The sequence below is a fragment of the Chinchilla lanigera genome, unplaced genomic scaffold (assembly GCF_000276665.1).
Source record: "Chinchilla lanigera isolate Chin_1 unplaced genomic scaffold, ChiLan1.0 scaffold00035, whole genome shotgun sequence".
Lineage (NCBI taxonomy): Eukaryota > Metazoa > Chordata > Mammalia > Rodentia > Chinchillidae > Chinchilla > Chinchilla lanigera.
Genome location: NW_004955436.1, coordinates 8,600,317 through 8,628,194, shown reverse-complemented (window position 1 = coordinate 8,628,194; position 27,878 = coordinate 8,600,317). Strand labels below are relative to the sequence as shown.

Here is a 27,878-nt window from a genome sequence, read left to right as displayed (position 1 = left end):
TCCTGGGACTCCTGCAAGTATCCGCTTAGCATACAGGCTTATGGAATCAGATTAGCAAAAGAAATTTCTATCTATTTCTCATCTTTGATCAATGAAAGGAGATAGGTTAATTCTTCTTACTTCTGAAACATCTTGGTCCAGTGGTTCTGAGCTGTCTTTCATAACGTTTCTCATTATCCTACAGAAAATCAAGTACTCATATCTTTCTCTCTCTTTTTTCCTCCTTTCCTTTGTTTAGCCTGCTTCCTTTAAATTTTCTAACCCAAACCAACCTAATAGAAATGCAAAAGGCTTCAGCTCAAAGTCTGCTAATGTGGAATTTGGGTAAATGAGTCTTACATATGAATCTAAACTGACATGTGAACTGAAATTTAGAAGAGATCTGAAGCCCTAAATACCACAAAATTGTCTTCCAAATTATATTTAGAATTGCTTTCTTTATAATTTTGGTTTTAAAATCCCACCAATCAAACATTAATCAGATCAACAGTTTTCTTTCCAATAAAAGTAGCATGGTAAAAATACATGTAATTTGTTAAAGTTAAAATAAAGACAGATTAGGGTAACCATGCCCTGACCCTCCTCTGCACACTTATGGGAGCACGGAGAAATCCAGACAGCTTTAGCAGTCTCAGTGACTGCACCCTCAGCACTCCCTCACCAGTGTGAGAACCTCGCACTGTGGGTCCAGGACAGCTATGGGGGCTGTGGTGAACACACCCCCTTCCTGCACCCTCATGGAAGAAAGGCTGAACCCCAGACTGCTTCAGGAACCTCAGTGAGCCAACCTAGCCCCTCCTCCACCAGTGTGGGAGCCAGGCTATGATCTGGACAGATTCAGGGCCCTCTGTGACCAAGCCCTGCCCCATCACAACTCCTCGCAGGAGCCATACAGAGTACCCAAAGGCTTGGCGAGCATTGGAAACCACACTCTGCCCCCACACAACGTCACAAGAGCCATGCTGAGCACCAGGTACATTAAGGTCCTTGCTCTGCCACTCCCATGCCATCACATGACTCAGACTGAGCTCATAGGAATATCCAGATCTTCAAAAATGGCAAAATGAAGGAGCACAATGCAATCTCAGACCTCAATCCCACCCAGAACAAGATCAGTAGACATCAATACAGAAGAACTTGGAAGTAATACACTTGAAATTTCTGAAATGATAGCAACCAAAGTAAAGAAAAAACTCCATAGGGCAATGGAAGACATCAGATCAGAAATACTCTCTCAGGTGAAAAGAGAAAGGACAGCCATAATGAAAGGATTGCTCAGAAAATCTAAAGAAGACATAAATAAAAAAAGAGAGGAGTACAAAAAAATGAAGGAAACCTTGAATGAACAATATAGGAAACAATTTGAATGCATAAAGCAGATTCAAATTGATATCCAGGAAATTAAAAATTCCATCAAAAGCTGGCAAAGTTGCTTGAATGAAGCTCAAGATAGACTTTCAGACCTTGAAGACAGCATGGCAGCTAATGATAGTGAAAGAAAGGATCTCTTAAAACTAACAAGGAACCAGGAAATATCAGTTCAAGAGCTGCAAGACAAAGCAAAGAAACACAATGTAAGATTAATAAATGTCAATGAAACAGCAGGGGGTCAACACAAATGACATAGAATGGCTACTTGAAGAAGTAATAGCAAAAAAGTTCCCAAGCAAGGAAAAAGAATCTGACATAGAGTTAGTGAGGCATATGAAACACCAATTAGCCAGAACCAAAAGAAATCTACAACCAGACATAACAATCAAAATCCCAGAAATTCAGCAAAAGAATTTTAAAAGAATATTAAAAGTTGTTAGAGAAAAGAAACAGATCACCTATAAAGAGAAGGCCCATCAGAATCATGGCAGATTTCTCAACACAAACAATCAAGTCAAGAAGAGCTTGGAGTGAAGTATTTTAGGTACTGAAAGAAAATAACTTGCAAACCAGATTGATGTACCCTGCAAAACTATACTTCAAAATTAATGGAGAAATAAAATATTTCCATGGTAAAGAAAAACTGAAGAAATTCATGACTGCCAAAACAATCTTACAAAGAATACTAAAAGATATTCTAGAAAAAGATTTAAAAACCACTATTTCAAGAACAACAATAGGAAGGAATCACCAAGCAGAGCAACCAATTAAACAGAGGGGAAAAGGAGGAACCAACAGCATGAAAATAACATGTGGAGGCACCACAATCCCAAATTTGAAATTATACTACAAAGGTACTGTGCTTAAATCAGCATGGCATTGGGGAAAAAATGGGCCTGAAGATCAATGGGGCAGATTAGAAGATGCAGACACAACTACAAACACACTCAGCCACCTTAGCTTTGACAAAGTGGCCAAACATATTTACTGGAAGAAAGATATCCTCTTCAATAAATGGTGCTGGAAAAACTGGCTTTCCACATGTGGAAGACTGAAACTAGACCCAGATCTATCACTATGCATTAAACAAAAAGTCAAAATAGCTCAAATATCTAAATATTAAAACAGAAACACTAAATCGACTGGAAGAGAAAGTAGGAAGAAATCTTCAAGACATATGGGTAGGCAGAGAGTTCAGGAGCAAAAACCAAACTGCACAGGAACTATTTCAAAGAATTAACAACTGGGATCTCACCTTATTAAAAAGTTTTTGCACATCAAAAGAAATCACCAACAGAGTAAAAAGAAAGCCCACGAACTGGGAAAAAAATTTAGCCAACTGTCTGTCAGAGAGAAGACTTCTATCTAGAACATAGAAAGAATTAAAAAAAAAAAATCAGGTCCCCAAAATTCAAGGACCCAATCCAAAAATGAGGATCTGAGACGATTATACACTTCTTAGATGAAGAAATACTAATGGTAAATAAATATATGAAGAAATGTTCAACATCATTAGTCTTTTGAGAAATGCAGATTAAAACAACACTGAGATTCCATCTCACCCCAGAAAGAATGGCAATCATCAAGAAATCAACCCATAAGAAAATCTGGAGAAGCTGTGGGGGAAAAAGGAACACTTTTTCACTGCTGTTGGGAGTGTAGATTGATGAAACTACTGTGGATATCAGTGTGGAGATTCCTCACAAAACTAGGTTTAGAAGTCCTACTTAACTCAGCTCTTCACCTTCTGAGTATTTTCCCAGAAGAATTAAAAACATCATACCACAGTGATATATGTGCACCCAGGTCTATAGCAGCACAATTTGTCATAACTAAATCTTGGAAACAACCCAAATACCTATCAACTGAGGAATGGATAAAAAAGATGTGGTATTTTTGTACAATAGAGTATTACTCAGCTATGAAAAGATAAACTTGAGGCTTATATATGTAAATGCATGAGAGACCATACTCATAAGTGAAATAAATCAGACCCAGATGTGTAAACATCACATTGTCTCCCTTGTGTAAGAATCTGCAAGAGTAAATACAGCCCAAAACATACAACAGATATTATGAAAGGAAAAAAAAATTGCCCAAAAGAATAAATAACTGGGATGAGAGAAAGGAGAAAAAGAAAGAAAAAAGGAAGAGAAAATATAGATAGATTAGATAGATGATAGGTAGATAGATAGATAGATAGATAGATAGATAGATAGATAGATAGTAGAAGGATAGCTGGGATAATTGCACTGCTTATGTCTAATGGTTTATTGAAAGGAACAGTTAATGCTTAATTTTTTGATCAATTTTGCATTATTCTATCTGGTAATCTGAGCAACTCATTTGAAGACAACAATATGCAATATAACAACCATTACTGAATTTCTACTATCTTGTTTAGTGGTGCTCTGTATCATTTCTAATGTTTTTCTATTATTTTTATTCTCTTTAATTATTTGATCAATCTCACATTCTTACATCTGGTAATCTGAGCAAGTTTGTTGATGATAACAATATGTAATATAACCACTGTTAGTTCCTATCATTTTGTTCTGAAACCCTATGTCTTTTTATTGTTTTTCTTTGTTTTGCTTCTGTCTATGTTGTTGTTATTTTGTTATTGATTTTTTTATTCTCTGTAAAACAAAAATAAAATAAAGACAGACCAACAGAAGACAAAGACCTAAATAAATTTGAAAGAAAGTAAATCTTACTAAACATTGTAGAGAAGAATATCTAATTGCATTATTTATTTGGAAAACAATTTGCAAAGGAAGTACTCTGTTATGTTCAGTGTGGCAGTCTTATATCCTCCCAGTCATTGGTAAGCAATGGAATTGAGTGTTGACTGGCAGAGATGTGGAAATAATTACATGTATTACTTCATCACTTCCTCATAAAGTCTCATCATTGTCGCTGTCTGTGTCTCATGCACCATGGCCTTCAACCCTGCGGTGGTCTGTCTCCTGGCTGCCTGTATTTCTGCATCTTTAGCAGTATCTTCCAAGATTTCTGAGAAGTATCCCCCTCTGTGGGAGGAGAGCCCTGGTCAGGTCAGCGATTATAAAGTAAAAAATGGAAAGTACATCATTAATATCTGGAATTATTCCGAGAGATTAGGAATGTATAAAATCTTATTGAACCAGACAGCCAAATATTTTGAAAAATTTGCTCCAGAAAATGAACAAAATCTTTTATGGGGGTTACCTGTGCATCATGGATGGCAGTATCATACAGGTAAGAGTGACTGTTTTCATTACAGTGATATTTTATTTAATCATAAATTTTTAGGAAGTAGTATCTTGTATATAAAAACATCTTATTGAAAATTGATTGCTTCTACTTCCTATTTCCTTTCCACCTATTTTTCATGCTTCCTCTGTTATTTTTCATTTTATTCTTAACTAACCTTCCCTTTTCAAACACTGATAGAATCCTCTACATACACTGATTTTCTACAAGCACTGTGAAATAGAATTGTGTATGATGAAAAATTTTTATATATCCATTATAAGCAAGAGCAGTACTGTGCTCATATATTCATATATGTGGCTATTAAGCACTTGCAATGCCTAATACTTGGCAGAACTAAATTCTTAAATTTATTTAATTTCCATTCAACCAGCAGTAGCTAGTGATGATCACATATACTGACATGCAGCATATTACAAAAAACATAAATATGATTGGCTATAATAGAAACAAGTCTCCTAAACTGGCAGACTTGGGGAATGTGAGACTGTTGGGTGGTTAAAAGGAGAAAACTAATTGGGGCCAATTTGAGAGATATCTTCAAAAGGAGACAGGGTTTGGATTGGGCTCTTCAACAATAAGGACTTAATGCTTTCACAACACTTAAGCACATTGCGTGTTTGCTTTTTGCTTGCTTACTTGAGTTTTCTACTCTCCTAGAGGTGTAAAATACAATAAAATATACACTCTAAAGGTATTATTTGATGGGTTTTAATATATTTATATAGCACTGAATCTGTCACCACAGACAATGACTATATGAAGATTTTTTAACCCCCCCCCTTTGTATCACTGTCCTCAGGTGTTTTCCTAGCACCTATGTCCCCTCCCCCTATTTCTGCCCTTCCCACCACTGTGCTTCCCACTGTTACAGAGAACCACAAATCTTTTTCCTAGCACTGCACACTAGATTGTACTATTCACAGTTTTCATGGGAATAGCTATGTACTGTTTTGTGACTATTTCAATTGTCACAAATATTTTTAGTTCAGCTTGCTTAATTATAATGTTCTTATAATTATAATAAAGTATGCATATATTTATGGGAATGTGTATAATAAGTTACTTGTCAATATTTTATTAATTTTTACTTTCACATGTTAATAGTTCATACATCTTTTTCGTTCAACTGAAATTTTAATTGGGAAAATACCAAACTAGGAAGAAAACATTGGAAATCTGAGACAGAGAAAACGGCATGAATTATAGCAGGTGTCCAAGTGCTTGAGGCAGAGGTCAGGGCTTCCCTCCAAAAGCTTACAATATTTAGGAAGGAAAGTTAGAAAAACAACAGTAACAACAAGAGGACAATAAAACCTCTGAATCATAAGATTCTAGATAAATGTGAAAATACTGCGTGCTGGAAAGACCTTGGAATAAAATAGATTTGACCTTCTAAACCCTTAGAAATTTGGATGGCTCAAAATTGAAAGGACATGAAGACAGAGACAACGAGCTAAAGAAAAGAGTTTGGAACTGAGGTGGCACAAGTGAGAAACAAAAAGGGAGAATGAAGAGAGTATTGGAAACAAGATGCAAAGTTCAGGCTTCAGATATAATAGAGGTGGGAACAGGACAAATTCAGGGCAGGAATTTGGGTTTGACTTGCAACAAAGATTGCATTACTTTGCTCTTGGAAAAATGGTAAGAAAAAAGCAGTTTTTGGTCATTGAGAACGATATATTTCTTTCCAAGAGAAGGCAAGAAAAAACTTTTCCAAGAGTCAAACTATAGCAAATGGACATAGTGGCTATAAAATGGTCAGATATTAACTACAAAGAAGGAGAAATTGCTTAAGATATAAAGACACATACCTTCAACAAAGCAGTAAAGGAACCAAAAAAGTTTACAAAACGTTCTTGCTTGGCTCTTAAGCTGAAGAGCTCAGCTTGAGGCAAGCTCAGGGGAGGTGACATGGGGTTATCAGTGGAGCACCTTGTGGGCATTCGAAAGACGTGGGAGTGGGTGAAGTAAGGACTTAGGGCACAGAGTATGAAAGACAGCAACATAGGGAGTTGTTAAATTTCCATAACAGGCAAACATTCTCAAAAAGTGAATAGGCTCAAAAGGAGTGAATCCAAAAGCAGATTCAAACCCTGGAGTGACAGCTCATACCTGCAACCACAGCATTCTGGGAGGCTGAGGCAGGAGGATCACAAGTTTGAGCCCAGTCTCACAGATGAAAATTTAGCAACTTAGGACACAATATCTCAAAATTAATAAAGAAAAAAAAAAGTAGAAAAAGGGGGTCTAAGCATGTAGATCACTGCAAAGGCCCTGTGTTCAATCTCCAGTACAAGGGAGAAAAAAAATAATCAGAATTGCATTACCTATACATCTTAGTTACTTTCTTCTTGCTGACACAAAATACCCAGTACCCTCAAATTAAAGGAGGACAGGTTTATTTTGGCTCAGTGTGTAGAGGTTTCAGGCCACAGTCAGCTAGCTTCAGGGCAGAGTGGCTTGGCAGAGAGGCATCACAGCAGACAAACAGTCCATGGCAGGGCAGGCAGAGAGCAAGGCAAAGGCCAAGACAGCAGGAGGGACTCACCCAGCTCTAATCCCATTCATGGACTAATCCAGTCCACAGGCCCATGGCCCAGAACCACACACCAGTGATCCATGACCCAGTCACCTCCCCACACTCCACCTCTGAACACATGAGACTTTAGGGGACATCTGTATATTGGCCATCACACTATACTTTTCACATAAAAAGCTATGTGCTGTTTGTTGTCATTTATTTCTGTTCTCATGTATATGGTGACCTGCATCTATCCTGAAGCATATATCAGTCTTTCCACTTTATTATTCAGTAGAAACTCTAGTTGGAAAAATATCAGAACTGGAAAGAAATTCTTCAGAGTTGAGACAGGGTAAAAAAAATGTCATCAAAAAATTAGAAAAATAACTGTGGAACACGAAACCAAACCTAAGAACTACGAACACACTACTGGTTATTATTTTAAAGAAAGAGTGATGATTTTGAGAATCACCAGCATTACAATCCAGATCTTTCTTTTTGAATAACTTGAGAGGAACTAGGTCCAGAAGGCTGGGAGAGAAGCTGGAGTGAGAAAACAGAGGGGAAACCAAACAGGTTCGTGGGAGCCAAAGGGTGCAGTGGGAGAAGGATGAGCACGAAACAGGTGGAAAATGGGAAAGGGGAAAACACAAATCCTGCAGGTAAAGAGTTGTTTGGAGAAAGCAAGGGCATCCACCTAAAAGATGAGTGGGTAAGAGGGACAAAAAGTTCAAACAGTGCTTGGGGGAAGATAGAGCAAGGAGAAGGTGAGGAATGGTAGCAAATGTGGAAACGGTTCCAACTGGAAAAGAATTTGGCATTGATTCAAAAGATAGCTTTTAAGATAGCTCTTAAGATAGCTTAAGAAAGATGCCAGGAGCATGTTCAGAAGATAAAACACAAAAAATCAGATGGTAAAAGAGCCAGAAAGAAAATCTTGCTGAGAAAGAGTCAAGGGAGGGTTTTGAAAAGAATGGGGGATGAAACACAATAAAATACTAATATTTAAAAGCATGTATGAGTTCACTGCAGAGGACATCTTGCACATCCATCTCCATGTGAGATGGATAGCACTGCTCAAACCTGCAGTCGCAATTACTTTTCACTGTACATTATGTAGATGAGAAATTTGAACCCTGTAGAACTTACCTATCCAGGTCAAACAGTGGGAAAGTAATGGAAAGGGATTAGATTTTACACAAAGGAAGTCCACATCTTGTTTAACATACGTGGATATTGACTCCCTAACTTTGAGATAATAAAGAGAAGTTATTAAGCAAACACAAGAGCTAAAGGGTTAAAAAAATAACAGATAGAAGACAAAGGTTAAAGTATAACATGTGGGAGAGTCAAGGGGTGTTAAAAAGTAAAAGGAGGATAGGATGCAAAAACTTAAATGAAGGAGAGAAGTGATGGGAAAAGTAAGAGTTTTGTTCAGAAAAATAAATAATTGGGACATTCTTCCAGAAATATAACTATATCTGGTTGCTTTTTGTATACACAGAAATGTTCTTAGTAAATCCAACTCTGCATCCTCTCTTCCAGGCAGGCTGGCCGACCCCACCCAAAGGACGAGCTGTGGCAAGGAATCTGGGGACCGTCTGTGCCTCTCTGTGGACAGCTGGTGGGCAGGTGGGACCCATGTCGCGGATCTCAAACGCATCGTTGTTCCACCAAGAAGCAACTCAACTTAAAATCCCAATTACAGACAAGAGAATGAAAGCAAATATGTTTGGTTTAAATCTGAAAGTTTTGACATGAGCTTTTAGATGTTTTAAAAATTTACCACTCAGTATATTCAATTATGAAAATGTCAACTGGGGAAAAATAGTAACCTGGAAAGTTCCTCTAAATTAAGGATGTATACTAGGAAATAAGGAGAGGGATCTTTCACAAATGGGAAAGGGACAAAGAGAGGGAGGGACTGAGGAGGAGAAAGGGGAGTAAAAAGAATTAAGACGGGTTAGGTGCATGTGCCAACTCCCCACGGTGACTGTGTCATTATGTACTGCAAGCATGGAGTAAACAAGTTGATTTAAAAACAAAGGACAGCGGGAGGAATTTATGTTATGGTTCAAAATACAACTTTTTAATAAAATTCCTATATATTCATGTATTTTACAGAGATAAGAGACTTTCCATTTAGAATAAACATGTCTGGCCAAAGGACAGTATAAGATTCTGTAAAGTTACTAAAATTTTATTCATGCTTTAGAATGCAATTAGTATTGAGATGCTAGTTATTATTATTATTTATAATTTTAAAGAGTGTAGCAACAATATAGATCCTTTTTACTTTACGAGAGTAGGATTTTTTAAAGCAGAACACTGAAGTTGCGTAGGATCCTTAGGGAAATTTTGTTGAAATTTCCCAAGAGCCTTGAATTACTGATTAAATTTTACAACCTGTTTCTAATCTATGCGATTTACCTTTATGATAGTTTTTTGAAGTTTATTTGTCTTTATCAGCTATACTGATAACAACTTTCTGCTTATACAGATGTAAATTATTTTCTCTCCATAATACCCTTCCTTGCTGTGGGGGAGGCTGGGATCATAGGGATATCACCAGATGACGTCATCTTTCTGCCACCACCCAAGGATCAGAAGAATTTTTGTTACAATACTTCCAGCTGTCACTCATCATTTCCAGAAGCAATGAAAAAGTGGAATGAATTTTACCAGGTTTATTTTTAACATTTTAATTAATAATCTTTTAAAATGACAAGATAATTTTTTGTTTCATGTAATACTTTTAAACATTGAAAGATACATATGTTCTTAGGGACTATTCCTCAGTATAAATATTTATTATGATGTAAAAAATATGAATACAAATTAATTGTGGAATGACATCATATCTCATTAGCATCTTATTCTCAATACACTATTTTTGAGGCAGCACTAAGAACACTTCTTGTACATAATAAATTGTACACAAACATGTGAGCACAGAGAAATTATGGCATAACAGTTCATAAAGTGCTCAGGTACATCATAATTTCAGGTCAACTGAATAACAACTTATATATAGCTATAATTATGGTACAGGTTTTAGTGAATTTGATCATTTATTTTAACTCTTTTGACAAGTGATCATAAGTTGACTAAAATGATCATTTAATAATCAAATCAAATATTATTGTCTAAAATAATGTGTCATGGCTAAATATCAACTTTCCCTGTATAAACTGGGCATGATGCTGCATGGTATAATCCTAGGCACTTAGGAGGTGCAGTTGGAAAGACTGAGTATAAACCAGCTATGCAACATAGCAAGATCTATCTCCAAAATAAATAAATAAACAAACAAAAAGAACAGACAAACAAAACAAAGCAAACAAATGCAGTTTGCCTTTAGAAAACTTGCTTATTATATTGCATATGACTTGATCAAAGTCTCCTACTTTTCCAACCTATCTCTTCATTTCACTCTTGGGAATTTACAGGAGGTTCATTTCATGAGAGGAGAAAGATAATTATACAAAGCACTAAAGGTCTTCTTCTAAAAGGTTTTGAAAACTCAAAATAAACAGACATACTTGATTTATTCCTTTCAAATAGATTCAATATTACCATTAATTAATATAATAATGGTAAGATTCTGAGGAACTATTAAGTGGTAAACTTTTGATAGCTTAGTTCTTAGAGACAGTGTTGTCCTTTAATTTAACATGTTGAAAAATTATATTTGTAAACAATTATTTTGGGGGAAGGCATATTTTTATAATTACTTAAATATTAATAACATTCTTCTTCTTGGATAGCATGTAAAGTCACCATCTAGTAGCTTTGACGACCTGTTAAAGTATGTATGGGCTGCCCACTTCTCATCCTTGAAGATTGCTGGTAAAAATTTTCAAAGTAGGTAAGAATGAACTCAGTTGCATGATAACATAAAACCCTTTCCACCTTATGTTACATTTTCATTGAAGTCTTTTTCAAATTACTATTATGGAATAAATAATATTATTTATTAATAATATTATTATGGAGTAAAGAGAAAATAATGGAACAAATAATAAAAAGAGAATGCAAAACATTATGTCTTTTTCTGGATAAAGTTCAAAAAGTATTTTACAATAAGGAGGCAAACATTTAAAGAAAAGTAGACTGCACACAAATACAAGACAGGAAATCAATAAAATAAAATGTAACCAGCAAGAGAAGAACATTTTTGTAAAGGCTGTTTTAACACAAATTGGTGTCTAAACTAAAGAGGATGTAATGACAGGTAATTATGAAGTCTCTGCTCTATTTTGATTAGACACTGTAACTTGGCTAGCACATATCTGACAGAAAGTATCAAACAATCATCTCTTTTGTTATATAAGAGAAATAGTCTCACAAAATCTCCCCCATTCCACAGCAAATGAGGTTGAATGAAGCAGCATGACTGGATAAGAGATTAAATATTGCTGTATTAGTAGTGCTGCCTGCCAACCACAGTGAGATGTGGGGCAGAAAAAATTAGTGTCTAGTTTTTAAAATATATTTAAATATAGGCGTATGTAGATGAGAAGTTCTTCTTAGCCACCTGTTGTGATCTTTTCCAATTACCCTATGTCCAACTAGGGTGAACAAATCAGAGTCAGGAGACTTGCAGTGTTTTGCATGCTCTATTTCTTAGTCTTGCTTCAAGAGCTAGTGTTTATATTGCACAAGAGAAGAGTTTATCCCCTTGATCTGTCTGTAAAATGAGTGAGGACGAGGTCACACGGAACTGCTGTGACTAAACTCCTCAACCTAATTCCACTGACTACCAAAGAGGAATGAGGTTATTAGACAAAGAAGTAGAGAAAAGGTTGTCAGCCTCAAGACTGTCTTAGAAGAGATCACCTTATCTTCTTTCTATGACTTCATTTCTTCAGCTATTAAAAAGAATTAATTCATGAGTAATTTTTAGAGTAGCAGACTGATGTATATCCCTAAATTCACTCTCTCATAAAGGAAATAAAACCACAAATATAAATTGTTCAAGTCAATGTTCTCAAAATTAACAAAATTAATAAATGGCTTGCAAAAATCTGGAAAGCACTTATTTTTAAAGGTGAAGAACATAGGGTATTTTAACTTGACTTATCTCATTTTTTCCAATGCTGTACTTGTCCTAAAGATTAGCAGTCTAGGGCTGGGGTTTTAGCTCAGTGGCACAAGCACCTGCCTGGCAAGTGCAAGGTCCTGAGTTCAATTCCTGGTACCTAAAAAAAAAAAAAAAAAAAAGACTACCAGTCTAACAACCTCTATACCTGTGAAAAGTTGCAGCTACGGAGCCACAAGAGGGTCTACTGAGTTCATTCCTCATCAAAAGGCCTTTCTTTCTAGAGCTTTGTTACTATTCACTGCCTTATACCTCCCTGGAAAATTTCTTCTCAGATTGTTGCAGTTATTTAAACTACTCATTTTGTGGGGAAAGCCTTCTTGCCAGGACATTTTAAAACTCAGTATCAATTGCTTAACACACCAGCTACCTGAGACTACTATATCAGTTGGGGCAATAAGCAAACCAATAACTTAAAAATATAATCTGGGGAGTGGAGAGTAAGATGCCTCAGGGAAATTTAGAAAGCTCTGAAACATTCCTGAGTGTCTGGAGAGCTAGATATGTGAATAACTCTGTGGACATACTTGGACAAAAACTGAGAGAACCTAATCTCCAGCATCTGTCTGAGCTAGTCTTTCAACAAGAAGTAAAAGTAAGGTACAGCTAAAAAGCCTTAGCATTCAAGGTGTCCCCAAGACAGACAGATGCACACACACACACACACACACACACACACACACACACACATCCTTAGCATAAGGCAGAACCAAAAAGGGAGCTTCAGTAATGACTCACTACAGAGAACTCATCAGAGAATGCAACCTGAATAAATCCAAGAATTTCAGGTACCTGATTTTCACAGTCACTACCTCATGTGTTCTGAAGCTTCTGATTTTCAGAACAAAAAATTAGAAATATTTTTTTAAAAATAGGGAAATATCACACACACACACATAATAGGCAATTGAAAATATTCTTGAATAGGACCAGATAATGAATATATTAGGTAAAAAAAAATTGGTTATTCTAAACATACTCAAGTAAACTACATGTAAAGAATTTAATGAAAGTATGACAACCTACAATGTCTTTCCAAGTAGAGAATATCAACAAATGGATTTTATAGCAAAAGAAAAAGAGTAGAGATTCTGGAGTTGAAAAATACATTACCCAAAGTATGTTCAGTGGTGGGACTCAAAAGCAAATTAAACAGTCAGGAAAAAGAATTTGTAAACTTGAATATAGGTAAATTATGTTATTCGGTAAGAGAAGCAGGAAGAAAAACAGAAGAAAGAAAATGAATGCTATGATACATATAAGTACATAAGGGAGTTTATAGGAGGGACAGAGAAAAAGAGACAGTACATTTAATGAAAAAAATAGTCAAAGAACTCTCCTACTTTATTTAGAAATATTACACATGCAAGGAGCTTGGTGAACTCTCAGATGGACTCAAGAGGTATATTTAGACAAATTATAGTCAAGCTATCCAAAGACAAAGAATTGAAAAAACAACAAGAAGGAAATGACTCATTATAGCTGCTGAATAAGGTTAATAGTTGTTTCCTCATCAGAAATTATAAAGAACAGGAGACATATTCCCAATGCTAAAAGAAAAAACAATTATATGTCCAATTATCCACTAAGTGAAGCAATAATCAAGACATTTTGAGATAAATAAATACTGAAGTAATTAAAAAAAAGTGTAGTACTTGCAAAGTAATAGGTATAGAGAGTAAAATGTCACAGAATTATAGAGTCTAGAAATCAACTCTGAAATTGATAGTCTCTAGATTTTCAACAAAGATGCAAGAGAATTCAATGAGTGAAAATGAGATTTTTTTTCAATGAGTTGTTTTGGTGAAAACTGGAAAGTCACATCCAAATGAATTGTTTGTCTCCTAGAACAGCAAAATTAACTTAAAATGCATCATAGACCTTAATGGAAAAGCTAAGACTTTAAGATTCTCAGAGTAAAACTTTTTTATTTTTTGCTTAGACTCTTTTTTTCTAAGTTCTTACACTAAAACAAGGAGTAAAGAAAGATTGATAACAATTATAAAAAGCCTAACATTTTAAAAGCTTTAATGTTGTAAATGATACCACTGAAATAGTAAAACATAGGAAAATGAAAGAAAATACTAGCAAATCATATATACAATAAGATGCATGTGTCCAAGATGTTCTAAAGTCTTAAGCAATAATAAAATAAATAATCCAGTTTTCACAAATGAAATTCTTGAGGAGAAAGAAAACAGTGAAATGATCAGTAAAAAGAAGCCTCCAAGATTTGGGATCCAGACATGGGAAAAAAATAACTTGGGGAAGAAAAGATAGAGAAGTAGATCCCCAGAAGCTGGGAAGGATCTGACAGGAAAATTAACAGCTAAAGAGAACCCAAAGAGACAGAATGAAATGTGGAGAAGGAAAGAGACAGTCTGTACTTTCTCCCTGGTACTCAGCTTGTGACTCATAGGGAGGGGAGACCAAATCTACAGAGAGAAATTGAAAGCTGGGAACTCCAAGAAACCTCAAGGAAAAATGCAGGGGAGGAACAAACAGGCAGTTACTATGAGCTGAAGGGACCTTGGAACCCTGTGGCAGGCAAGAACTACCGTTCAGCTGCCTCAAGTATCTCCTGCACAGAGTGCTTGGCCAGGCATCCACATCAGAGCTCCCTGTGTTATGCTCCCACAGTGACCAGGTGAGAGACAGCACAGCAGCCGTCCACAGTCAGAGAGCAGGCTAGAAAGAGTCGCCCTGAGGGGCTGAACTAACAGAAGCAGGCCCAGCCCCCACAGGCCTCTTCTTCCATCTTTTTCCTTGCTTCCTTTTTGAGGTTTGGGGCATTTCCCTTTGTCTTTTTCCTTGCTTCCTCTTTTTTCTTAATCTTTTTCTTTTTACTTCTTTTTTTCTTTAGTATCTTTCTTCTTCTCCCTTTTAATTTTTCTCTCTTTAACTTTCCCTCATATTTTTATCCTCCATTTAATTTCATTTTTTTCCCTTTTCTCTTTTACCTTCAATTTCTCATCAGTTTTTACTGTTGCCTTTGTTAATTCTATAAACATCCTCCTACTTCCCAATAAGATCCTTTGCCCCATTTTTCTGCCCTTCTTCTCATATCATATAGCTTAAGGTTTTATATTTTTTTCCTGCATTCTTCTCTCCCCAACCCCTACATCTTTAATAGTACAGCCATAAAGTCTATGGATCTTTAGATAGTTAAGTCTACAAAGTTACTGTTGAAATCTTTTCTACCACTACCAAATCATACCTGTCACATTTAGTATACTATCTACAAGTCAATACTTGATTTCTCTTAATGTTTAAACTTTAATTGTGGATTTCTTTTTTAGCATTAAGGGTGGTACATAACTGGGTCTTATGGTATGCTAATATCTGCTTTGCTTTGCGCAGTACTATTGTAGCTGATTTCCTTGCTATTACAAGTGTTGCATAATGTTGCTTTTAATGGGTTTTCTCTGTAAACTAAAACCCAGATTATCTTTGTGGCATTGATGGTACTTGAGCACATTACCAAAGAACTTGGTGTTGAACTAGTTACTCCCTTCCAAATTAAATGAAGTGGTCATATCTTGGGACACAGGCAAAGAACTATAGATCGCCAAGTATATCACTACAAAAATCACCAAAAAAGCCAATAAAATCATGAGAAGACAAGGCAATACAAGGTCACCCAAAACTCCCAATTCACCCAATGCCAATCCTTGAGGATGCTGAAGGAGAGAATAGCATTAGAAACAAATCAAACTTACTCAAAATAACAAAGGACATTAGAAAACAGATCCTGGCTATCCTAGAAAGAGAAAGTGGCAGTCATCAGGATCACAGAAGATAAAAATAAACAGATAATGGAAGTATCACCAGAATGGTCCAGGAACATTCAGAACACATGAATAAAAAGCTAGCTGAGTGAAACAAAATGATACAAAAACATTTATGACCAACAAGGAATTAGAGTCCACAAAAAAGTTTCAATCAGAAATCCAGATTTAAAAATTATATTTAAGTCAGGCATGGTGGCACATGCCTGTAATCCCAGCACTTGAGAAGCTGTGGCAGGAGGATTGATGTGACTTTGAGGCCAGCCTGAGCTACAAAGTGAATTTATGGCCAGCCTTAAATGCATGGTGAAATCCTCTCTCAAAAAAAGGAAAAAAATTATACTGAATTTATGAAGAGCAGAACTGACCAATATAAGGACAGAATTTCAGAAGCATAAGACAGGCCTGGGGATATAACTCAGTGGCACAGCACCTGCCTGCAAGCACAAGGTCCTGAGTTTGAAAGTCCTAGTACCAAAAACCAAAACAAAATAAATATGCAGAAGTATAAGACAATGATCTCTACAAAGACCACCTACTCAAACACCTTAAAAGCAAAAAGAAAACATGAAGAAATGGATCCAATAGCAGCTAAAGGATGGAAAGAGATTAATCTAAGACTACTCAGAATAATTGGAAAATCAGAAAACAACACAAATGGCATTTAAAAATATTCACCAAAATAATGAAAGAAAACATCTCAAATATAGGGAAAAAACGAACATAGGAAAAGTGAAACTACAAATAACCATGAACAAAAGAGAACTACTTTAGGCTTCATTATATTTAAATTACAAGCCTATCTCATTTGTTATATGTAACAAATTGCATACAACATTAAACCTGTTACAATTACAGCAGATTTCTCAATACAAACCTGGAAGACCAAGAGAGTTTAGAGTGAGGTGTTCTAAGCTCACTCTAAAAGATAACATCCAACCCCAACTTATATATCTTGTAAAGTTTCCCATCAAAATTGGATAAAGAAATAAGATATTTCCATCACAAGCAGCATCTCAAGAAATTCATGACTATAAAACCAGCATTACATAAAAGTCTCAAGGACACCCTAGAAAGAGACAAAGAATCCAGCAATGCCAATAGGTAAAAAAAAATGAATACACCTAGCAGGATAATCAGCTAAGCAAAGGAAAAATGAATGAGAAAATCAAACTAGGCATGGTGCATGCCTCTAATGTCAGCACTCAGGAGACTGAGACTGGAAGACCATTGAAAGTTTGAGGCAAACCTCAGCTCCATAAAGAGTTCAAGGCCAGCCTCAACTACATAGCAAGACTCTGTATAAAAAAGAAGAGAAGAAAGAAAGAAAGAAAGCCAGAAACAAAAAAATAATGCAATGAGAGGAATAAATCAATACCTTTCAGTAACAGCTGTCAATGTGTTCATTTACCCATAAAACTCCCAAGTTTATCCTTATTTATGGCTGAGGAGTACTCCATTGTATTAAAATCCCACACCCTTTTTATCCAGTCAATGGATGATGGAATTTGGGTTGTTTCCAAGATTTAGCTATTACAAATTGTGCTGCTGTAATCGTGGGTGCACATATATCGCTATGGTATTATGTTTTAATTCCTCTGGGAAGATACCCAGAAGGGGAACAATTGGGTCAAATGGTACCTCTAATGCTAGTCTTTTGAGGAACCTCCACACTGACTTCCACAGTGGTTGTACCAGTCTACACTTTCACCAACAGTGAAGTTCCCTTTTTCCCACAGCCCCTCCAGGATTTGTTATTGGTTGATATCTTGATGACAGCTGGGGTGAGAGAGCATCTGTGTTCTTTTAGTTTGCATCTCTCAAATGACCAGTGATGTTGAACATTTTTTATATGTTTATTTGCCATTTGTATTTCTTCATCTGAGAAGTGTACATTTAGCTCAGATGCTCATTTGTGGATTGGGTCTTTGAATTTGGGAGGTCTGACTTTTTTCAATTCTTTATATGTTCTAGATATAAGTCCTTTGTCTGAGGGATAACTGGCTAAAATTTTTTTGCAATCTGTGGGTTGCCTTTTCATAATGTTGGTGATTTCTTTTGCTGTGAAAAAGCAACTTGAAGCCATACTTATAAGTGAAATAAATCAGAATCACATGTGTAAACATCGTTTTGTCTCCATGATGTGAAACTGAAAGAATAAATAAGTTAAATGGAAAGAAATTGTTCAAAAGATTAAAGGAACTATGATGGGTGAAAGGGGAAAGAACAAAAGGAAAAGGGAAAAAATGCAAGTCAGTTACACTATTAGTGTTTCTTAGTTCATTAAAAAGGCAGGATTGTGCTAATATCAATTGGAGAAATTTTTATACCCACATCTTTTTTTATTTTAAAGACAGAAAAAGGGCAATAAAAATGATAAACAATTTCAAAACAAGATGATAGGAAAGTAACAATGTTTACTATACTGCATATTGTTATCTTCAAAGTAGTTGCTCAGATTACCAGATACGGGCATGCAAAATTGATCAAACAATATAAGCACTAACTGTTCATTTCAGTGAACTAATAGAAATTAGTGGTACAATTGCCTTGTGTATATATACATAGCTTTTATTTCCTTCCTGCTTTTCTCTTTTCCCTCATCCCAGTTGTGCTTTCCTTTTGAGCACTTTCTATCCCTTTCACTATATCTATTGTACCTCCTGGATCTTATTTACTCTTCCAGTTTCTTACACTAAGGAAACAATATGATGTTTACACATACAAGTCTGCTTTATTTCACTTATGAGCAGAGTCTCTACTAGCATCCATTTACCTGTAAAAGCTTCGAGTTTATCTTTCTTTATACCTGAGTAGTACTCCATTGTATAAAAATACCACATATTTTTATCCAGTTAATGGTTGATGGACATTTGGGCTGTTTCCAAGATTTAGCTATTACAAATTGTGCTATTATAAACATGGGTAAATATATATTACTGTGGTGCAATGTTTTTATTTCTTCCGGGAAAATATCACAGAGGGAATAGCTGCTTTGAATGGTACCTCTAATCCTAGTTTTTTGACGAATCTCCACACCGATTTCCACAGCGATTGTGTCAGTCTACATTCCCACCAACAGTGAAGAAGTGTCCCTTTATCCTCACAGCCTTGACAGCATTTGTTATTGGTTGATTTCCTGGTGGTGGCCATTTTGATTTTACTTTAGTGCATGGTGATAGAGATGGGTCTGGTTTTAGTCTTCGGCATGTGGAAAGCCAGTTTTCCAGCACCATTCTTAAAGAGGCTATCTTCCTTCCAGTGAACATGTTTGGCCTCTTTGTCAGAGATAAGGTGGCTGAGTGTGTGTGTAGTTGTGTGTTCACCTTCTAATCTGTGCCACTGATCCTGGTTTTTTGCCAGTACCATGCTGATTTTAGCATAGTACCTTTGTAGTATAATTTCAAGTCAGGGATTGTGATACCTCCTGCCTTGCCTTCGTTGCCCAGGATTGCTTTTGCTATTCTGAGCCTCTTCTTGTTCCAAATGAATTTTAGGAATGTTTTTCTAGATCTGTGAGATATTTTAGTTGGGATTGCATTAAATCTGAATAACAGTTTTGGGAATATGGCCATTTTCACAATGTTGATTCTTCCTATCCATGAGCAAGGAATGTCTTTCCATTTTCTGAAATACTCTTCAATTTCTTTCATCAGATTACTGTAATTTTCTATGTATAGATGTCTTATTTCCTTTGTTAGATTGATTCCTAAGTATTTCATTTGGCAGGGGGGGATGCTATTATGAAGGGTGTGGTTTCCCTAATTTTTCTCTCAGTAAGTTTGTTGTTTTTGTAGAGGAATACTATTGGGTTTTGAGTGTTGATTTTGTACCCAACTAAGCTACTGAATTTGCTTATTAATTCTAGGAGTCTTTTGGTGGAGTTTTTGGGGTCTGCTATGTACAGTATCATGTCATTTACAAATAATGATAATTTTACTTCTTCCTTTCTCATTGTTATTCTTTCATCTCTCTCTCTTGTCTAATTGTTCTGGTTCATGCTTCCAGAACTATATTGAAAAGGACAACCTTATGCTGCATCTCAAGCTTCACCAAATCTGAATCAAGAAAACATAAATATAAAATTGAAAATACAATTAACAACTTACCAACAAAGGTCCAGATGAATTCACAGCTGAATTCTACAAAAAATTTATAGAAAATAACTATATTGAAAATATACTATAGAAAATATACTATAGAAAATTTATAGAAAATAACTATATTGAAAAGGTGATCATGGAGATCCTTGTGTTGTTCTTGATTTTAGAGTGAAAGCTTTCAGTTTTTTTCCATTGAGTATGATATTGGCTGTTGGTTTGTCATATATGGCGTATAACAAACTGTAGTAAAGACCATCTATTCCAATATTCTGTAGGGTGTTTTATCATGAATGAGTGTTGCACTATGTGAAAAGCTTTTTCTGCATCTCTTAAGATGATCATGTGGTTTTTGTCTTTGGCTCTGTTGAAATAGTGTATTACATTTATTGATTTCCATATGTTTAGCCATTCTTGTATCCCTGGGATGAATCCCACTTGATTGTGGCATATAATCTTCTTGGCAATTTGATGCATTCTGCTTGCTAATATTTTATTGAGGATTTTTGCATCTATGTTCATTAGGGAGACTGGCCTGTAGTTCTCTTTTTTGGTTGGGTCTTTCTCTGGTTTTGGTATCAGGGTAATTCTTGCCTACACAAATTAGTTAGGGAGAATTGCTTCTCTTCAATTTCACTGAAGAGTTTCAGGAGTATTGGTGTTGAATTTTCTATAAATTTTTTGTAGAATTCAGCTGTGAATTCATCTGGACCTTTGTTGGTAAGTTGTTAATTGTATTTTCAATTTCATATTTATGTTTTCTTGATTTAGATTTGGTGAAGCTTGAGGTGCAGCATAAGGTTGTTCTTTTGTGTCTGTGCTTGTTCTGTTTTCCTTTTTTCGGAGTTCACCACTGTCAGTTTTCCTCTGAGGACTGCTTTCATTGTGTCTCACAGATTCTGCTAAGCTGTACTTGCATTTTTGTTTGTACATATTGTTTAATTTCTTCTTTCATTTCATCTATGATCCATTATTTGTTCAGAAGGGTGCTACTTAATTTCTATGTGTTTACAGAGTTTTTGCAGTTTCTTTTGTCATTCATTTCCAATTTCATTACACTATGGGGGAATAATATTCATGGGATAATTTGAATTCCTTTGCATTTAATTAAGCATGTTTTATGGGCTAGTATGTGGTCTATTTTAAATAATGTCCTATGTGCAGCTTAGAAGAATGTGTATTCTGATATTGTTGGGTGGAACACTTTGTAAAAGTCTACTAAGTCCTTTTGTTCACAAATTTGGTTTAGTTCTGTTATTGTTTTGCTGATTTTTTGGGCTATTTAATCAGCTTCTTTTTGGACTATTTAATCAGCCTCTTTGTGACAATGGGGTGTTAAGACCTCCATTACAATTGTATAATTGGTTATTTTATTTTTCATGTCTATTAATATTTGTCTTATATAGTTGGTTATCCCTGTATTTGGTGCGTATATATTTATGATTGTTATCTCCTCCTCTTGAAGTTTTCCCCTAACAAGTATGCAGTGACCTTTTTATTTCTTCTGATCATTCTTGGTTTGAAATTCACATTGTCTGCAAACAGAATAGCTACCCCTGCTTTTTTCTGGATTCCTGTCACATGGAGTATTGTTACTTAGTCAGTACAAAGTACTTATAAGTACAAAGTTACTTAGTAAGTACAAAGTACTTATCCATCCTTTGATTTTCAGTATATGAATTTTCTTTTGAGTTAAATGTGTTTCTTGTATGAAGCATATTTGTGGCGTTTCTTTCTTGAACCACTCTACTAGTCTGGTTTTTTTTTCCCCCCATTGGTAAATTGAGGCCATTTACATCGATGGTTATAACAATAGCTATTGGCTTATCTTTGTCATGTTATTATCCTTTTGGAAATTGGTTCCCTACTTTTCCCCTCTGTTTAATTGCTTACCCTACTTTGTAGTTTCTTTTTGCTGTTGTTCCTTGAATTGTGATCACCTTGTCTCTTTCTAATATATCTTTCAGTAGTCTTTCTAGGGTTGATTTCATGATCATGAATTTCTTCAATTGTTCTTTGCTGTGGAAATACCTTATTTCCCCATCCTATTAAATGGACAGAAGATAAAAGCTACCCCTTAAAATCAGTAACAAGACAAGAATGTCCACTCTCCTCACTCCTATTCAGTATAGTTCTTGAAATATTAGCAAAAGCAATCAGACAAGAGATAGAAATAAAACAGATTTGGACAGGAAAGAAAGAAGCTAAATTATCAGTATTTGCAAATCATATGATTTCCTACATACATAGCAGATCCCAGAAACTCCTCCAAAATACTCTTACATATTCAGTAGCATAGCAGGAAAGAAATCAACACTCAAATATTAATAGCATTCCTATATCTCAATAATAAACTCACTAAGAAAGAAATTGGAGAAACAATGAAAATGAAATCTTGGGAATTAACTTAACCAAGGAAATGAAAGAACTCTATAGTGAAAAAGGAGATTGAAGAGGACATCAGAAAATGGAAAGATAGGGCTGGGGATTTAGCTCAGGGGCACAACGCCTGCCCAGCAAGCGTAAGCTCATAAGTTTGATTCCCCGTACCAAGAAAAAGAAAAGAAAATGCAAAGATAATCCCTATTTCTCCACAGGTGGAACCAATATAGTCAAAATGGTCATATTCACCAAACTGTTTTACAGATTTTATATAATCCTAATCAAAATACCAACAGAATTCCTCCAAGAACTGCAGAAAACAATCCTAAAAATCCCATGGAAACAAAAGACATACAATAGCAAAAACAGTCCTTGGCAGAAAGGGCAAAGCAGAAGCATTCCAATCCCAGAGTTCTGGTTACAATATAAAGCTAATGATTAAAAACAGGATAGTAGTGGCAAAAGACAGACTTGGAGATCAATGGAACAGAACAGAAGATGCAAAAAGAGTTGTGCTATTTTTGACAAATATTTTCACTAAAGGAAATGTAGCCTCTCTAATAAATGAATACTGGGAAAACTGGTTATGCACATGCCCCACATTGAACCTAGACCTATTCCTTTCACCATATACTAAACTAAGAGCAAAATGGGCCAAAGATTTAAATATTAAAATGGAAACACTTAATCTGCTAGATGACACAATACAGAAAACTCTTGAAGATATAGACATAGACAAAGACTTTATGAACAGAACCTTAGTTGCACAAAAATAGTACCTAGAATCAAATATAGGCTCATGTCACATTAGAAAGCTTTGCACAGCAAAGAAAACCAACAATAGGATGAAGAGATGACCTACAGTACGGGAAAAAACATTTTGCAAGCCACTCCTCAGACATGGGACTAATGCCTACAATATGCAAAGAACTCAGAATATTAGACCCCCTCTTAATTTAAAGACCCAATCAATTATAGGCATCTGAAATGAATACACCATTATCAAATGCAGAAGTACAAATGACCAATACATACGTAAAAATATGTTCAACGTTGCTGCCCATTTGAGCAAATGGGGTCTGACTTCAAGTGGATTCACCCATTAATGAGTTCATTCACTGAATGGGCTTGTTCAATGAGCCCTAATTAGAATAAACTGGTCAACAAGGGTGTGTCTTTGATAGTCTCTACATCCCTACTCACATCCTCATCTCTCTGGCTCCTTCCCTCTCTATGCTTCCTGGTAGTGAAACCTCTGAAAGTGGGAGGGAAAAAATATCTCCTTTAAGTGGCTTACCTCAGGTATCTCATCTCAGTGATGGAACATTAACATAGCTGCAAAACAATTCACCACAGACTTAACATTTGTTCCTCAACAAAATGCAAAAAAACTGGCTTTCTAGCGTATTTAGTCAAGAAAAAGTACCATATTTCCTACAAAGCAAGAAAAACTCTCTAATTTATTTTATTTTTCAGGTGCCATATGTTCTAAAAATCATATATTCAAGAAATGTTCAGGCCTATCAGACATTTTGCCTCACTTGCTTTGACTTTTTTATATTTTAAAATAACAACACTTGGCCACATTTCAGCATTATGTAAGTATAGCATGATTTAAAAAAGGACAAAATATTTAATGAAGATACATGTACCTCCTGAAATGGTAATTTCCAGATTTAGAATTCCATGTTATGTTTCCTCTCATGTCCAAATTAACAACTTTATACAATCTCTACTCTCAAAAGTAGAACAATATCGCTTTGGATAAGACCATCAGTTTAAAACTTGAGTTAGAAAACTCTGACTGAACTAATTTTAAATGCATACTTTTTTCTCCTCTTATTTATTAGGTCAAAATATTATTCTAAACCAGAAGCAGAGTTTCAAAGGAACTGGGCTTTATTTGTGGATTATTTGGCTCCACCACGCTTTCCTACAACTTTGGTGAGAATGAATGAATTCCAGAAAGGTTTGCCACCACGAATACTTGTTAGCAGGGACAAAGGTCCCATCATCAAGGACCTCACTGGTTTTCAGAACGTAGTCCTGCTTCTTCTAAATTTCCTCCACAAAGTACATAAGTATACAGGTAAGAGACGTGGAAGCTTCCTAATTTAGGATTTCTATGTGGTGTACTGATTGCAAAGAGAAGGTAGTGTTAAGTCATAATTATGAATCATTATAATTAACTATCCATAAGGGAATCTAAACTTTCTACACGTTTTGGTATCAAAGTTTTAGCAATAGCCCTGTGGGCTGATGACAGGTTTAAACAGGCACTTGCTAACGGTCCTCTCTAGCTTGGCATAGCTAACCGAGAATCCTCCCTAGAATGGACTCTTTTTCTTTCTTGACTAAATTTTATTTTGTTTGATTTTGATATACTAATATTTTTAAATGAAGATGTAATAAACATGGCATTGACACTTGCCATGATGTAACTAACAGAAATAAAAATAAATTGTGTTACATGAAACTTTTCCAGCCAATTCAATTGCTTACAGATATAAAGAAAGAATATCAGACCTAAAAAATCTGCTTATGGAGGAGATATATTTTCCTAAAAATTTCAAATGCTAAGCTTACTACTAGTATAAACAGGGAAGAAAGTATAGAATAGTAAATTTGAAAATTATATCATTCAATTTCCTACATACTATTGATTCTTCCTCCATTGAGAGAAAAATATGTATATCCTGTATATGTGTGTACAACTTCTGTTCCCTAAAGTATAATTCAGAAATGAATTAAAATTAAAGTGGACATATTGTATATTAAGTGTAAAAATTATGTGCGTTACCTAGAGTAATGCTTGCCGTTTAATACGTATACCTTCACATCTTAATAGCATGACTCTATAGGATTCCATTTGGACATGATTTAGGACGTTTATTCCAAAGGCTTTGCTCCATGTATTCAGGCACCTAAGGTTCTTCCATTTGTGGCTTCACCATCAAAACTTTCTAGAAAATAAAAGGAACTAGAGAAGATAATGGAGGGAACTTCTCTTCAAAAAGCCTAAGACCTGAAGTGAGAAATATAACTGTATCCCACCTTATGCAAGAACAGAGTGATACAACCCCGATTCATGGTTAGGTCAGAGGACTTGGGAATATTCTCTGCTATATGAGCTTCTCTGGTAAGAGAATCATAGAACTGGGTGTTCTTCCACACATCCTCACACATTATCAGACAGAAAAATACACTGTAGACTCAGATATTGTTTTTGGTTTTTTTTTGGTTTTTCTCCGGTACCAGGAACCGAACTCACGAAGTTGCGCTTGCCAGGCAGGCGCTTTGCCGCTGAGCTAAATCCCCAGCCCTAGACTCAGATATTATTAGCAAATTCTCACTTCCTATTTTGTAAATACAATAGGTGATTAGAATTGATTATATTTAAAGATTGTATATAGTATACTTCAACTTTTGTAAGCTCCAGTTTTGCAAAAACTAGCTTTGGACTTGTCAATAAGCTTTATTCAGTTCTCTAGGATACCATAAAATGAATACAATTAACCTAGTTACCTTATTTTCAAAGCTTCTCTAATAACTACATGCTTTGGTCAATGCCTGGAGTTTAGAAACACTGTTTTTGCATAGAACATACATAGTTGAGGAACAAGACACCCATAAGATGATTCTGCTGAATCAAATTTATTTACAGCATTCCACTCCATGAATTTAAAATTATAAAATATCTAACTATTAAGTTACAGCAACTTCATTAACATAGAAAGCCTCTCCATTTGTTAATAAGTGTTAATCTTTTGTCTTCGTTTTCTTTTGCTGCTATAACAATTGCTACCCACTTTGTCAGATGTTTTTACTAAGTCAAGTACAAAAAAATCGTACATAAACAAGATGCCATTAATGAAAATGGAAATACTTTTATAGTTAGGCATAATCATTCAGCAAAAAATCATTGAAGAAACTTATTAACATGATGTCCAACTGCATTTCTGGTATCACAAAATTGAAAATTTTACTTTGCACTGTCAACTGGACTAATTATTCTTGTATTGAGGCCTTTATACCTTGAGATTACAGAGGCTTTAAGTCTCCAAAATGTTGACACGTTAGAAAATATTTACTTACTGCGGCAGACTTGGAAAAGCACAAACTTATTACGAACAACAGCGCACTTGCTTAAGGATGCCTTGCCTTGCTTCTGGCAGGGCTGGGCTCAGAGATTCTGCATGTTTTCTTCTTGTGCGTTAACTGAGCAATCTACTTGCCATGGCTTTTTTTTACTCAAAATCCATATTATTGCTCAACCCTTGGTCTGTATTGTAATAATATTTAGTTTTATGGACATAATTTTACTTATTTATTTTAAGTATATCCTCACCATATGTTTGTTACTAAAAATTAAATTGCCACGGAAAGTTATTAAATGTAAGTAAAGCTTAATTTTTCCATCTTTACCTCCTAATCCTCATACTTTGATTATTGACTGATTCAATTTTTTTCTTTTTTGTAAGGTTCACTGCTAAAAAAAATTTAATGTACTAATGAATATAAATAAATGTATTTTATTGAAAACATTACAGTTGCATGAACAAGATCATATATATAGTTTTCATACATTTTTCATTAACTATGTATCTTTTAGTTATTAGTAAGTAAATATAGAAACACGCTGTTCTTTTTAGATACTATGTATGTTTATATTGAATGGATTTATAGCCTGTGCAGTCTTATGTAAGGCAAAAGTAGAATTCAGTGTGTACTTTTACTAGTTGAGCTTGTTGGAACAATGATGGAGTGTACCACTAGAAATGAATCCATGCATCAGACATTGCCAAGTGGTAGCCCAAAGTATGAGCTACAGATTATGATCTCGCCAAAAAGAAAACAGGCTAAAACAGAAATAGCACAGAGCCTTTATTAAGGCCTATATTTCTGCACTATACATCAAAAGTAGTATGCATTAACAAAATTTTAATATAAATCTGATATATGAAAATATCACTTCAATTTTTCATAGATGTATTGGAGAATATGTATAAACATTTGCTAATTTTAATTTAATGGAATTTATTTCAAATAATTTCCATATTTGAAATCAAAATTTAAAATTTTTGCCTATAACATTTAAATATATTTATTACCTTCCTAGGAACATTGTCTTTTGTTGCATGGAAAACCTTAATGAAGTTAAAAGTTGCAAGAAAACTTTTTCTGGAGATTATGGAATATATCCTTCAGTTATTAATTTAAATGTTTTTGGAAATTTGTGGTGAAAGAAAACCCTACTGTGATGACTTCTTGAAAATTCATCTTTGGCTTTACATGTTCACGTAATATTATCATTATATATCCTTGTAGTTTGAAATTTGAATTAAATGCTGCTGTAA

At 35.1% G+C, this 27,878-nt stretch overlaps 1 protein-coding gene across 1 annotated transcript; it reads left to right on the top strand.

The window, feature by feature from the left end:
* The first annotated feature begins 4,310 nt into the window (after positions 1-4,310).
* Positions 4,311-27,878, top strand: LOC102028677 (protein LEG1 homolog). Its single transcript, XM_013516597.1, has 6 exons — positions 4,311-4,611; positions 8,696-8,782; positions 9,651-9,835; positions 10,918-11,018; positions 24,372-24,610; positions 27,641-27,878. The coding sequence occupies exons 1-6, from the start codon at positions 4,311-4,313 to the stop codon at positions 27,739-27,741; spliced, it is 1,014 nt and encodes a 337-aa protein (XP_013372051.1). The 3' UTR covers positions 27,742-27,878.

Bases quoted from the DNA above. Each gene is read 5' to 3' on its own strand.
- LOC102028677 (XM_013516597.1), top strand. From the start codon at position 4,311: ATGGCCTTCAACCCTGCGGTGGTCTGTCTCCTGGCTGCCTGTATTTCT. The intron at 8,783-9,650 runs GTGGGACCCATG...CTGCTTATACAG, and splicing joins TGTGGACAGCTGGTGGGCAG to ATGTAAATTATTTTCTCTCC. The intron at 9,836-10,917 runs GTTTATTTTTAA...CTTCTTGGATAG, and splicing joins AGTGGAATGAATTTTACCAG to CATGTAAAGTCACCATCTAG.